The following is a 16,046-nucleotide window of genomic DNA, read 5'->3' as shown; positions in this document are numbered from 1 at the left end:
TTGTGGCGACAATGCATGTTAGTACAGAGCCTGTAAGAGCAGTAGTGGGGCTGACTCATTAGGTAAATATGCAATGAAAGAGCTGTAAGCCAGAAATAAGCAAAGTTGAATTTTAAAGAAGGGCACTGAGGGAAATATTTCACTAGAATAGTAATATGGACTTGTGCATGGCTTTTTTGGAGTGCATGAACTTTAAATTTTGTCTGCATCATAAAAAGAATGAGTGTGGTGCAGTTAGGCATGTTTTACATTGTTTACAGTTAAATAAAGCAAGTAAAGGATGTCATCTTCTATATCAAACATACCTTAAATCCGTGATCAATTTTGTTGTATATAACAACATCCACGTCATGTAAAATTAAACTGCAGTTTAGTGTTCTGCGTGATCATGCCTGACGGAAGTCTCTCACCCAGAGACCCATAACTGACCATTAGGATCTCTGTCAGATTTCTCAAACTTATCGGGAAGGGGGGGGGGGGGGGATATTACAAGTGGTGTACCATGTCACGACACAATTTCCAGGTCTAATAAGCACAGAAGAGAAATTACCAAACTATGCAAGGCAACAATAGGGTACGTAATGCGTACGCAAATACTGATGATTGTTGACATGTGCAGAAGTGTCATATATGTGAAACAGTGAACACCGTCATCAAGCAACGAAGCAAGCTATGTTCACTAACCAACTTTACTGGCATAGTCAGCTGCATGTGTCACTGCTGCTGTAGACAGTGTCGGGTAGAAGTGCATTCTGCAAGTGAGTTGTGAATAAACTAATGTACTACATCAGAAAGTGAGAATCAGTGTAATGAACTTAAAATAGTAGAAATCATGGAGAAAAATTTCAAGGTAGGTACTGAAAGTAATTTTAATTTATACAAGCTGGCAACCTGAAAGTGTAATGGCTAAGAGAAAGGGATGCAGATCCTCTGCAGAAATGTTGGGAACTGGTGCAACAGAATCTTGTTTCAGGAATGAGACAGGGGAAGTGAAAGACAGTAGTTCACCAGTGTCGAATTCATGTCAAGATGATTTACAAGATAAAGGAAATAAGACAGAATGAGAACCTACACAGACATGTACTGGAGACAGCAACACTAATGGCTAGACACCTTGACAAAAAGGTAAGAGGTAAACACTGCTGAAATGAGACAAATAAAAACTTAGTCAGCAGAATTCATTGTTAAGTTGAGTGAGCAATCAGAGAATGCAAGGAATGAGTTTACGTTTATGAACTAAGAATCCTGCAGGCTGCAGCAGTTGCAACAGGTTGTGCCAAGAATTATAGGCAGTTCTGCATGCAGCTAATCTCTTTATGACACAAGGAAAAAACAAAGCAGCAAAAAAGAAAACAGATTAGTGAAAGAAGTGAGGCAGAAGTTGCTAAGACCAAAACAGAATTAATAATGATTGCTAGCATTGTGACAATGAACGATAATAACTCTGGTAACTTTGTAATGGACACCTAAAAGAAAGAAGCTAGAAACCTCAACAAAGAAATAAATAACATAGTATTGACTCGTTTGGAGAAAGTACATGCTTTCAATAGGGATTGCAACAGATTTTGACTGTGAGAAGACCATACCCAATGGCAATTTTGTGCAGGCTTAAAAGATTGATGCCTGAAGAATGTACGGACACTTAAAAAATTGCCAACAAGGCAGAGGGAAGAAGGTATAGCCAACTAGGCAGATTCCCTGAATTTAGACACGATGATGTACAACAACTTTGAAAAAACTTTCGCAGAGAAATACTGGTCACAGGAAATGCAAGAATGTCAAGGATTAACTGCAGCTATGAACATACAGTAGAGTGATGTATGGGCCACTAGTTGGCATATTGGAAGAGTCACTAGAATTAAACAGATATCTGGACATGCCAGTGGGTGAAAAAACATTGGTAAGATAGCTACTAAGCGGAGCACATGGGTGATGTGGAGATATGTCATATGGTCTTACGACTGAGAAAGAAGAGCAAGCAAGATAATTAAACATGTAGAAGAAAGAGGTCAACTGGGAGGCCCAGATAGTAATAGGAATAACGGGGCCTGAACTACTGAAGAGAATGAGCAATGCCCCAGTGGCATGACAATGACTGGCCATGCAAAGACTGGGACAATGGATGGTGAGAAGGCAGAGATGGCTACAATCCAAAGAAAGATTCAATTAAGAGTAGGATATTTGAGCAGAAGTGGGGAACAACTTTGTACCATTTGAGCACTAACTTGAAAAATCAACAGATTATCATGGGAACAGAGAATATATTGTCTTTATACTGAAGAAATAAAACAATTTCTCCATCAGCGAATGACATCAATAAGTTTGTCATTTATCTGGAAAGTGCAGAACATCTACTGAAGGAAGAAGTAGGGAATACAGGCCGCCTATTAGGCAAAATGACAACACGGTTGAGGAAGATGTGAACAAAATAGGAATGTAAAGACAACACAATTCTTCAGGAAAGTACAGAGGATGAAGGGGTTCTGCTGAAAAAAGTATTACAACAGGAAAATAAATGCTGATATCAACATCAGCAATCAGCTGAATGGGCAGAACAACCTTCCAGGCAGCCATGAAAACGTAATACCAATGTTAATGACAGAACAGGAGATCAGGAAAGCTAACAGCAGTCTGTAAGGCAAATTTTATGAAACAAACATATCAACCTCCTGACAAATTCCGCATATTTCCATTTAATAATGTCATACAAAATAATTTTCTAGGGTAGCTCAAATCATCACTTACAAAGAAAGTATAAATTGGACAAAAGCGGGCAGTAAGACTATTATGTAGTGTTCACCAATGAATGAATGTCATGTAGGTACCTCTTCAAGGAGCGAGGCACTTTAACTGTGCCATCACAATACATGTATTTGCTAATGAAATTAATCATAAACATTTTTGTTAGATAATTATTAATAGCTGTCAAGCAATTCATGAATTGCATATTTGACCATTAGCTGTTTTATAGAAAACCTTAAGCATCAACCAGTTTCTGTCTTAGACCATCATCAATAGAGATAGAGTTAAAAACAGTTCAAATAAATACAACTCTCATGTCATTAATTGGCATTGGATACATCCCAGGTGTTATCATATGTAATAAATTCCAGTACAGTAAGTTCTACACCTTCTTTTATGATTCTTGAACCAACTGTTAGCTTAAAAGAAGGTTGTATACATGGAAGAACCCTGGAGATACTGACAGGTTTAAGATAGATTACATAATGGTAAGACAGAGATTTAGGAACCAGGTTTTAAATTGTAAGACATTTCCAGGAGCAGATGTGGACTCTGATCACAATCTATTGGTTATGAACTGTAGATTAAAACTGAAGAAACTGCAAAAAGGTGGGAATTTAAGGAGATGGGACCTGGATAAACTGAAAGAGCCAGAGGTTGTAAAGAGTTTCAGGGAGAGCATAAGGGAACAATTGACAGGAACGGGGGAAAGAAAGACAGTAGAAGAAGAATGGGTAGCTTTGAGGGATGAAGTAGTGAAGGCAGCAGAGGACCTAGTAGGTAAAAAGACGAGGGCTAGTAGAAATCCTTGGGTAACAGAAGAAATACTGAATTTAATTGATGAAAGGAGAAAATATAAAAATGCAGTAAATGATGCAGGCAAAAAGGAATACAAACATCTCAAAAACAAGATCGACAGGAAGTGCAAAATGGCTAAGCAGCGATGGCTAGAGGATAAATGTAAGGATGTAGAGGGTTATCTCACTAGGGGTAAGATAGATACTGCCTACAGGAAAATTAAAGAGACATTTGGAGAAAAGAGAACCACTTGTATGAATATCAAGAGCTCAGATGGAAACTCAGTTCTAAGCAAAGAGGGGAAAGCAGAAAGGTGGAAGGAGTATATAGAGGGCCTATACAAGGGCAAAGTACTTGAGGACAATATTATGGAAATGGAAGAGGATGTAGATGAAGATGAAATGGGAGATATGATACTGTGCGAAGAGTTCGACAGAACACTGAAAGACCTGAGTCGAAACAAGGCCCCGGGAGTAGACAACATTCCATTAGAACTACTGACGGCCTTGGGAGAGACAGTCCTGACAAAACTCTACCATCTGGTGAGCAAGATGTATGAGACAGGCGAAATACCCTCAGACTTCAAGAAGAATATAATAATTCCAACCCCAAAGAAAGCAGGTGTTCACAGATGTGAAAATTACTGAACGATCAGTTTAATAAATCACGGATGCAAAATACTAATGCGAATTCTTTATAGACGAATGGAAAAACTAGTAGAAGCTGACCTCGGGGAAAATCAGTTTGGATTCCGTAGAAATATCAGAACACGTGAGGCAATACTGACCCTACGACTTATCTTAGAAGAAAGATTAAGGAAAGGCAAACCTACGTTTCTAGCATTTGTAGACTTAGAGAAAGCTTTTGACAATGTTAACTGGAATACTCTCTTTCAAATTCTGAAGGTGGCAAGGGGAAAATACAGGGAGCGAAGGCTATTTACAATTTGTACAGAAACCAGATGGCAGTTATAAGAGTCGAGGGGCACGAAAGGGAAGCAGTGGTTGGGAAGGGAGTGAAACAGGGTTGTAGCCTGTCCCCGATGTTATTCAATCTGTATATTGAGCAAGCAGTAAAGGAAACAAAAGAAAAATTTGGAGTAGGTAATAAAATCCAGGGAGAAGAAATAAAAACTTTGAGGTTTGCCGATGACATTGTAATTCTGTCAGAGACAGCAAAGGACCTGGAAGAGCAGTTGAACGGAATGGACAGTGTCTTGAAAGGAGGATATAAGATGAACATCAACAATAGCAAAACGAGGATAATGGAATGTAGTCGAATTAAGTCGGGTGATACTGAGGGAATTAGATTAGGAAATGAGACACTTAAAGTAGTAAAGGAGTTTTGCTATCTGGGGAGCAAAATAACTGATGATGGTCGAAGCAGAGAGGATATAAAATCTAGACTGGCAATGGCAAGGAAAGCGTTTCTGAAGAAGAGAAATTTGTTAACATCGAGTACTGATTTAAGTGTCAGGAAGTCGTTTCTGAAAGTATTTGTATGGAGTGTAGCCATGTATGGAAGTGAAACATGGACGATAACTAGTTTGGACAAGAAGAGAATAGAAGCTTTCGAAATGTGGTGCTACAGAAGAATGCTGAAGATTAGATGGGTAGATCATATAACTAATGAGGAGGTATTGAATAGGATTGGGGAGAAGATAAGTTTGTGGCACAACTTGACCAGAAGAAGGGATCGGTTGGTAGGACCTGTTCTGAGGCATCAAGGGATCACCAATTTAGTATTGGGGGGCAGCGTGGAGGGTAAAAATCGTAGGGGGAGACCAAGAGATGAATACACTAAGCAGATTCAGAAGGATGTAGGTTGCAGTAGGTACTGGGAGATGAAGAGGCTTGCACAGGATAGAGTAGCATGGAGAGCTGCATCAAACCAGTCTCATGACTGAAGACCACAACAACAACAACAACAACAACAAGTTCTACACAAGACATTTTGGGTATACTGAGTAGTGACATCAATTAACAGGACAAATTAATTTAATTAATTTATATACACTAATTAATTTCTTTTATCTTACTGTACATTTCTTCAATCTCTTCATCATCTACAGAACTAGTTAGCACACAATCTTGCATATACAATGCTCAGGTATAGAAAAATACTGACTGCAGATAGCAAAAGAGGAACATATAACTCTTAATTACAACAGTCAATACAGATTCTTGGAAAGGTATGGATGCTGGCAGTTTTTATCTATTTCCAGTTGTCAACAGCCGAACTCAATAATGTAGAAGGCAATATTACCCCAAAATCATTTAACTAATGTACACTCTTAAACATCATGTGGTTTGTTTTACACTATTAACTAATAAACCTTCTATTCCATTCAAACATTAATAAATTATTCACAGATTATTATTTATTAACAGACCTCTTGCCTCCGGGGCTCCTATTGATAGAGATAAGAGGTGCAGTCTGTAATTTGTGTGTTGCTGAGCCCTCTACACAAACAGTCACACTAAAACCCAATCCTTTGTTTATGACCTCCTCTGCTGTCAGTGGATGCATAGTGTGCTTTTCTGGATCCAAGAGCTCATAAGGAGGAACTAAATAGGTAAGGCGCATTGCGTGGCCTGAAAAGTTACAGAGTCTTTGAAGAACTGCACATTTCAATTTATCACAAGGGCATAAAAATCCTATCATTAAGTAATGCTTTTGAAATACTGCTTTGTATTTGCAGTCAATCATTTTTATTTTATTCTAGTAAATGAAAAACAAGAGTAATCAAGTACAACCATTAAAAAAAGTATAAAACCACATCAAAAATATAAACAAGATTGAGAGTACCTCCTCTCCTTTTCTGCAATATACCAACTGGAGATTTATGCACTAAGTTGAATGGTTCCTTGATAAAGTTCTGTAATTGTGCCAATGCTCCAAGATCTGCTTCAAGACCCTGAAGGGCACTGAATGCCTTGCATTTAACTTTTTTCTCTGCATTTAATTGGTAAATCGACGCTAGTCCTTCTAGCTGTGCTGTGAAGTCGGCAAAATCACCGCGGGATAGGCATAAAACTAGTTCTTCACAACTCTGGAAGAAAAATGTTTTAGTTATATACCCAAACAAAATAATGTTAAGAAGTATCTGTGCAAATGAAACTAATGAAAGGCTCTTATCTGAAACTTTTTCTAAAGTATGGCAGAAATATGTACCAAATACAGCATAATATAGGGTAATTTTTTACCACATATTGCCTGTTAAAATCAAAACATTTGAAAGATGAAGAATATTGATCACAATATTCATAAGGTAAGAATGCTGTGGTGATAACTCCTTATCTTCATACTCACAATGATGCTAACCATAACTTTACAACAGTGATCTCTTAAGCCTGAGTATCAATTGCAGCTTGGTGTTGCAAATGGTAGACTTCAATGTGGCTTGATCACCCCCCCCCCCCCCCCCTCCTATGCGTGTGCACAATTAATAACCCACCCAACTACACACACACACACACACACACACACACAGACAATGTGCCAAGAGGCCTACAGGCATGAAGCCACTGGTCGGATCACAACCACATACAAGGTATGATTGGAAAGTATTAACAATGGGCTTGTAATTGAACAATGGTGGTACTTACATGCTACTGTGATGCATCTCCTTCAAAATAGTTCCCTTCAGACTGAACACACCTACTCCAACGGTGTTTCCACTTTTGGAAACATTCCTGCAAATTATTTTACCTGAAGTGTGTCAAGGACACTCTCCGTATTTGTCTGGATGTCTTCAATCGAGTCAAACCGCTTCCCTTTCAGTGAAAATTTTAGTTTAGGAAACAGGTAGACGTATGCAGGGGCAAAATCAGGGGAATGTGGCAGTTGTGGAAGCAGAGGAATTTTGAATTAGGTCAAAAATTCAACAATGGAGAATGCACGATGAGCCGGAGCATTGTCATTGTGTAGCACCCAACTCCTGTCTTTCCATAACTCAGGCCTTTTCTTCTGCACCTTTTCGCATAAATGGTCAAGGACACATTGGTAGTACTCCTGGTCAATTGTATATCCTCCAGGGGTAAATTCATGATGCATAATACTGGTAAAATCGAAAAAAAAAATCACCAACATTGTCTTCACCTTAGACCGACTTTGCCATGCTTTTTTCGGTTGTGGTGAACCTGGAGTCTTCCACTGAGAAGACTGCACTTTGGTTTCAGGATCATATCCATATACCTATGATTTGTCACCTGCAATTACCCAATTTAACGAATCTGGGTCATTTTTAGTCTGATTAATCAGTTCTTGACACAGTTCAAATCGGTATTGTCCCTGGTCACTTGACAACACTTTTGGAATGAATTTCGTGGATACTTGATGCATGTTCAGATCTTCTGTTAAAATTAACTGAACTGCATAGAAACTTAAGTTCATCAGCCATCTCACTAATTGTAAGTCTACGATTGGAGCACTCTAAGTCGTGAACTTTCACAACACTTTCATTTGTTTCTGAGGTGGAAGGACGGCTGGACTGTGGATCATCTTCAAATGATTTGTGGCCATTTTTAAACCTGTTGAACCAGACAAAAACATTTGACTGGCTCATATAATTATCTCCAAAAGCTGTTTTTAATAGTTCGGAAGTCTCAAAAGCTGATTTCTGGTTTTAAAATAAAATTTCAAACAAACTCCATTTTCACACAGACAGAATCTGGCAACAAGCCCTAGCAGACCCGCACTCAACCAGCTGCTACAACAAACTGAATAAAGGACACACAGAGTGTGTTCAAGGGCAAGGCAATGACTCATTCCCCACCCTCCGTGTACCTGCCCGCCAAACCAGTAAGCAGTAGCGGATCCATTCTTAAAACTTTCCAATCATGCCTCATACATCAGCAATGTAGTGTAGACTTAAAGTCTGTGTTTGCAGTCACCTCTATCTATGACCTGTCACAATACACTTGGAAAATTTCACTCTATATCAACTAATAGCAACCAGAAATTTTCATCATCTTCAAAGACGTTTGTCTGCCCATTCCACATAGTCAATTCACAACTACTTATGTCTTGGACTGCTGTTGGACAACAATGTACAAAAATCAGCATGCTGATCTACAACAGTCTAGACTCGGCAGCCAGAGACAGTGGTCATGTGTGTGTGAGAGACTTACGGTAAGTCTCCCCTGACATGCTGTTCTGGGTGAGTTTCCCAAAATCTACCCCTTTTGAAGTAGTTTGAAAGATTTTGGTCGTGACATAAACACATTAATTAAAAGTTGACTGCTGTGTTCTGATAGTATATTCTGTACAAATTACAACTGATATGTTATATACATTTTCCCCATCAAGAGCAGCATATATTGTCTGGATTTTTTGAAAACTTAAACTATTTTCAAGTCCGTCACTTGAGTTTATTAGAGAGCATACCTACTACAAAATAGAACTTCAAAGTTCCAAGCAGTTTCATGCAGTCAGTAGATTTTATCTCAGGTTTATCTCTTGTCGTAATAGAAATCACTTTGTAGGAAGTTCAACGATTCAGTTCTTAAAATGAACTTATAATCACTGTAGTGTAGTAGAGCCAGGAATTTAAAGAAATCAAAACATGTAGCTGAAAATTATTCTGAAAAACACTGCACCAGTCACAACGCAGCCCACTGTTAACATTATTTCCTAACACAGAACGAGTTGTTGCTGTTTAAGATGAGATGACAACTGCCCTTACTGTCATCAAGTAATTCGGAATTGCTACAAATGTCTGCGTTGGGAGAGCTACCTTGAGTCATGTACTAGAGATATCGATGGTACCTCATGTACTATTCTCTCCGATGCATACCGTCTCCTCTATAGGAAGTACAGGGCCTGTCACCACTCATCAACTTGAATGTGACTGGCGTGTTAGTGGTAGGTTTAGGGAGCCTCTACAGGTGACGCAAGAGGCAAGATGCAGGGACCAAGAGGAGCTTAGGGTGTCACACCCTCACCCTAAGTAACAGATTCGTCTTCCAATGAAACTGAAACTGAGGCTGTTAAACTCACTTCATCTGTTAAGAAACATGCTGTACCAAGTCAGAGAGAAAGCAAACATAAAATGGGCACAAATCTGTCAACTGTCAGCAATTCAGAAGTACCTGGAATACTGGTAACTATTAGGAAATGGCAGCAAGGGATAGGAAGGAGCACTCACTCACATGGGAAGGTCCCCAGGGATGGGATTGACTTTTTGAAACCATCTATACAGTGGTGCAAGGTAGGGTCTCAGGTATCACATGCTACAACCATTCATCAAAGTGAGTCCTCATTCACAAGTAATCAGAGAAATAGAATTTCACATGATTATGTAGAGGCTTTAATATAATAGCGTTGCACACTGCAGTGGCATAGATTAGTGGTTAAGATATATCCCTGAGGTGCAGAAGGTTGTGTGTTCAAATCTCATCAGGTGCTGTGAATTTTTTTATGTTTAGATCTTTATCAAAATGTTTTTGATAGTAATTGTTGTTTAATTAATTGGTTTAAATGTATTTTTTTTAATTTTTACTCCTCTGCTGAATCATTTTCATCATCACACTAACATTTTTATTTGCTCTTATGTTTACTTCCTGTCATTCTCTATTCACCTGGAATCCTTGTGCATATGATTTTAATTTTTAAATAATAATATTTAAATGTATGAAAATGCCAATCCATTGATTAAAAAACTGAAAAATGAAATCATCTATCTCTGTGCAATGGTGTACAAAATGTATGTTTTGTTACAAGATGTACTTTTTTATGGTAATTGTCACAGAAACATTAAAACCTGAATTCTTGTTGCCCTATGGATAAAATAGCACAGATGAAGATTTCAACGAAAGAAGGGAACATAAATAAAATTAAATTCAAACAAACTGAGGAACAGAAATGATGAATATAAGAACTTGGGACAGTAATATAAAGTGATACAATGGAAGAAATTAAATAGAAGTTTAAGAATAATTAAAATCACTTGGACAATGATCTCAAATGAAAAAAGAATGACAGGAAGAAAAAATTACCCAATGAAAAAGTTAATATGATGATTGAAAAAAGTGAGAACTGATCAGAAATAACATAATTACAATGAAACCGATTACCTGAATAAAAATAATCAAAGTAAATTCAATAAAGATTTAAAAATAAAAAATTTCAAAATGCTTGAGATCTGAACCCAAATCCACCTGCATGTCAGGAATGCATCACAAATACTACCCTACACTGCCACTCTGCACAACACTACTACATTTAAGCTTCTACACTCCAGAGCATCACGCCAAACTCTTTTCCATCGAACACACGCAAACAAGGGCCCACTTCGATGAATGGCTCCAGACTGTGATAACTAGGAACCTAACCTTCACAATCGTACAGGTGATTTCAAAAAGTAGATCTCTCCTAGTCAGTGTGTGTGGTGGTCTCATTCAACACGTTTATGTTCTTCTGGTAGGTACTGAGGGAACAGGGAGCAACAAACTGCAGATTGTAGCAGATTTTGGAAGGAACAATGCCTGTCATCTCAATTCTGAATCATGCTTGGAACATTCCAGCAAATGGCAGAGAAGGTCGAGAGGACCAGCCTTGCTCACAATCTGCAGAACTTAGCATAACCCACTGTCTCTAAGTTGAGTGGAATATGCTGAACCAGAGACTTCAAAGATTCAATGACAAGGTAAGCTCCAATTTCCTAGACCTGCAACACCAGGTTGAGAACTGTATGGTCTCCCTAAATAGGCCATGTATGCAATACAGACCAAATGCTATATGGGCCAGAGGTGCACTACACATCAGAGGCTGCTAGCCAGCAAGCTATATGTGTGGGTGCACACAAGTTTCTTGTTTTTTAAACAACTCTCCATCTAGTGCAAATAACAATACCCATAGAAGACTTCAAAGTATTAACATAAGATCCAAAGGTATTCCCCAGCAGATGTGATTATTAAAATCCACATGATCAACTTCTGAACCATTTGCAACATAGTGGTAAGAGTTTGAAGTACTCCTAAGAAGCAGTGAAACTCGCATTATATCAGGTGCAAAAAGCTGGCTATAAAGTGAAACAAACAGCAGTGATAATTCTGAAGTACATCCATGTGCATATCGATAATAGCTGAGCTAATGGGAACTGGAGGTGGTGTATTTGCCACAGCAAAATAGAAATTGAAATCCACAGAGATTCAATTGAAGCTACATGAGGGACTATTTGGGCAATATTCATTATTAAGGTTGGGCATAAACTTAAAATTGGGTCATACTATCAACCACAAGTCTTACTCTGAGATGAAGCCAAAGACTTCAAAGAAAAACTCGGCTGACAAGTGTATATAGTGTCATAATATGAGGCGATTTTAATCCAACAACAATAATTACAATAGTAAAATTTGCTAAAAACAATCTTGATTGCTTGAATATTTTATTTAAATTGGTGACCAGTTCTGATCCATTGTACTTCGGTCATCTTCAGGCCTCGTACTCCATGATGGTAACCGGAGCTGGGCTAGAGCAATCTACTCAGCCAGCACAGATCCTGTCACCATCATGGAGTGCAAGATCTGAATATGATTCAAGTACAACAGATCGAAACCGGTCACCCATTTAAATAAAATATTTATGCCATCAAGATAGTTTTTAGCAAATTTTATTGGTACATCTGAGATCGCTGTTTTCCTAGAATAATGTTCCAGAAAGTTTTGTAACTGGTGAGTGTGACAAAGACATCCTGTGAAACAATACTAAATTCCTTCCCTGAGAACTGCTGACAACAGTGCACTCATGAGGGAAATATATTGGTTGTAATGGCAACGAATCGACATCACCTCTCTGGTACGTCCACACTGGAACAGCTATAAGTGACTAAGAAGCTGTTGTAGCAATAAAAAGTACCTAAGTAAAGAAATGGGGGACGGGGAGGTGAAGAAAGTAGAAAGATATACACGTTCAATAATCCAACAAAGAGGCAGTAGCACCACAGTTGGAGGAACCTGAAATATTTAGCTGTGAGGAACAGTTGCTACTGTTTAAAAGAATATGGTATTTGGTCAAGCTTTGCACATGGCTTGATATGTACCAATTAAAAAAGTTAATGATAGGAGGGGCCTTCTATGGTATGCCATCTCTGTAAATAAACTTCAAAAGAAACAGTGACTTCTGCATGAGAAGTATAAAACAAAATAAAGGAGTATGCTTCGGTACATGAACTCAAAGTTGGCCCTGAATGTAAATAAACGTAATTTATTGTGCATAAATGGGTGAAGATAACCATTATTGTTCAATCAGATATTGGTGGAAAATCATTGGAAAAACAATAGTAAAATACCTAGTAGTAACCATACAGAGAGACCTAAAGTGAAATGACATCATAAAACTTATAGTAGGAAAAGCTGATTTTGGCTTTAAGATGTCCCTTTACGAAGGAAAATTCAAGAGTTCTGCCCCAGTTTAATTCTTGTACAACTACAAAGATGAGCAATGTAGAAATAGTGCCAGTAGTTTTGAGAAACAACTAAATATATTCATACCACTTTTCTTCAAATAATGCAGTTATCTATAATGAAGTACAATCAGAAAGAAGAAGCACATAGATTCAGTCAGATCTTAATAATATTTCAAAGTGGCGCAAAGACTGGTTGTTGTTGTTGTGGTCTTCAGTCCTGAGACTAGTTTGATGCAGCTCTCCATGCTACTCTATCCTGTGCAACCTTCTTCACCTCCCAGTACTTACTGCAACCTACATCCTTCTGAATATGCTTAATGTATTCATCTCTTGGTCTCCCTATACGATTTTTACCCTCCACGCTGCCCTCCAACGCTAAATTTGGGATCCCTTGATGCCTCAGAACATGCCCTACCAACCGGTCCCTTCTTCTTGTCAAGTTGTGCCACAAACTCTTCTTCTCCCCTATTCTATTCAATACCTCCTCATTAGTTACGTGATCTACCCATCTAATCTTCAGCATTCTTCTGTAGCACCACATTTCGAAAGCTTCTATTCTCTTCCTGTCCAAACTATTTATTGTCCATGTTTCACTTCCATACATGGTGGTAACATTTTTTAAAAAGTCAGAGTTCCCTTCACAAAAAACATAATATTCTATGACTGCTACATCAATGAGTCATAATTAGGATCAGTCAATTCAGACAAAAACATAGGTGTAACAATTTGCAGGGCTGTGAAATGAAATCATCACATTGGTTCAATCACAGCTTAAACAAGAGATGGACTTCAGTTAATCAGTAGGACATTGGTAAATGCAATCAGTCTATGAAGGAGATAGCTTATAAAATACTCAGTGACTCGACCTACAATATCGCTTATTCAGTGACTTGATCCACAATATCACTTAACTGAGTGGGACACATACAAATAGGACCAACAGGGGATACTGAATGTATATGAAAAAAGAGCACTAATGGCCACAGGTTTGTCTGAGCCACAGTAGAGCTGCGTGGAATGCCAAAATGTATGAACTGACAGACACTCAAAGACAGATGCCAACAATCATGAGAAGGACTACTTACAAAGTTTCAAGTACCACAATCTCGGAATACCCTACACCCCACATGTAACCATGTTAAGACAAGGTATGGAAATTTCAGCATACATAGAGGCATTTAAGTACTCATTCTCCCCTTCCCCTTACTTCATACATAAATGGTATGGGAAGAAATCCCAACACACTGACACCACTTCACAGTGGTACACAGGGTGTAAATGTAGATGTACATATGAATTAATTAATTTTTTTATATCAGGAATATAACTCACATAATAATGGGCTAACATTGTATGATAGATCAAAAGATAGTAGCATGGTAAGGTGATGATTCTTCACTATTGCTTTATCTCCCTTCTTGCTTAGTATCTATAAAACAGCACTTTTAACTCTGCCTGAGAATATACCAATAAGGAAAGATTCACTTCATTACGTAACTTAGAATATTATAAAGCTCAGTTAACCAATATTTGATTATTTTACTACAGATTTCATACTAACCACTAGAACATTTAATTCCTAAGAGAGAGGATAACATTTAAAACTTTTTTGGAGATATGCTGCTATTTTTGTTTTGATTTATATCAGAGCATCTCAAAAATCACTGCATAAATTCCTCTGTTTCTTAGTTTTAAGAATAATGGCGTATTAACACAAAACATACACCAATGGCCATACATAGTTACATGCAGTGGGAAAACTACCCCATTTACAAAATGTGGTCTGTTAGTAACTAAATGAATTTTCATGTTTGCAATAATATCAGACAGTTTTGATGTTCTCCATCTACACATCATTGACGTTAAACAATTTTCACAAATATGAAATATTAAGTGTTTGTATTCTATTTCATAAAAAAACACTTTAATTTTAAATCTTGTTTGCCAGACATTGCATTTAGCAAAGTTGGCAAGTGTCATTAAGCACAATGCAGACCATGGAATTGGTACACCATTTTTAATTTTACCAGCTGCTTGAATAGCATCGGCTACAATATCAGGTATCATTGGAACATTTATACTACTAGCAAAAATATAACATTTTGGCAATCTGTAATTGGTAAGAATATAATTCATTTTTGATATTCTATATGTTAACAGTATATCATCTTCAACAGTAGATGGCAATTCTAATTTTAAAGCATCTAATGCATTTTCCAGTTGACCACATACTGCTACTTTGGCCAAATTATATAGTGTCTCCATTATTCAGAAATGTACTTACAAATGTGGTGTTGCTGCTGCTGCTCGTAGATGTCGACGTTATCGGTTCAGAGGACATGATGTGCTGTGCTCCAAATCACCCTCCTTATATACTAAAATTCGGGTACAGACGGTTAAAACAAATCCTGTTATCAACACATGTCGGGCAACCTTTTGCTGGCATGGGAGCTTGCTCAGATAATTGTCCTAAAAGGACAAATTATCTCGGCGGGACAGTGACGCCGTCATCGCGACCTTGGGATCCCAGGGAGCCCCATTTTTTTTATCAGTTGCTGACCCTTGAATCATGAAACGACTGCGTCATGTTTCAGTTCATGAGGGTCAGCAACTGATAAAAAAAATGCTCTCCTGTTTTATAAGCATACTTCACATTTTGAGTAATTAAAAAAAAATAAGTTTTGATCATGAGTTCTTTATGTTGGCTCTGGAATGGCACTAAAAGGAAGCTGCAGGATGAAGCTCTGATATGACCCTTAGTATTTTAATTCAACTCTCACTCCAGCCCATACTTTAACCTGTTGTACATCAAAGTTTTAACATATTTATCATATTTACTCAACAACTTTATCCTAGTTGTTAAGTCTTTGTTATTTGTGTTTAACCTATTCCTTCAAGTGTACTTTTGTTTTGGCTGTACGTTGTTGTTTTCTGCATGTTTATTTCCCCTAAGGTTTATACTCATAATTAATGTCTGTTCTGTTATAACAGGATAATGGAATATACTAAATGCAATACAGTGAGTAAAGATAATCACTCACTGTGTAGCACACATATCAAGCTGTAAAAAGACACAAAAATTTTTGTTAACCTGTAT

At 37.7% G+C, this 16,046-nt stretch overlaps 1 protein-coding gene across 1 annotated transcript in view; it reads right to left on the bottom strand.

The window, feature by feature from the left end:
• LOC126177099 (mediator of RNA polymerase II transcription subunit 1-like) overlaps positions 1 to 16,046 on the bottom strand; it is a 208,641-nt gene that overhangs the window by 137,537 nt on the left and 55,058 nt on the right. The window contains exons 5-6 of the mRNA XM_049924359.1: positions 6,349 to 6,592; positions 5,933 to 6,134 (exon numbers count right to left, since the gene is read on the bottom strand). Coding sequence (XP_049780316.1) covers positions 5,933 to 6,134; positions 6,349 to 6,592 — 446 coding nt within the window. The remainder of the gene's footprint in view (positions 1 to 5,932; positions 6,135 to 6,348; positions 6,593 to 16,046) is intronic.

This window comes from Schistocerca cancellata, chromosome 3 (genome assembly GCF_023864275.1).
Source record: "Schistocerca cancellata isolate TAMUIC-IGC-003103 chromosome 3, iqSchCanc2.1, whole genome shotgun sequence".
Lineage (NCBI taxonomy): Eukaryota > Metazoa > Arthropoda > Insecta > Orthoptera > Acrididae > Schistocerca > Schistocerca cancellata.
The sequence above is the reverse complement of the archived record's forward strand: the minus strand, read 5'-3'. Positions and strand labels throughout refer to the sequence as shown.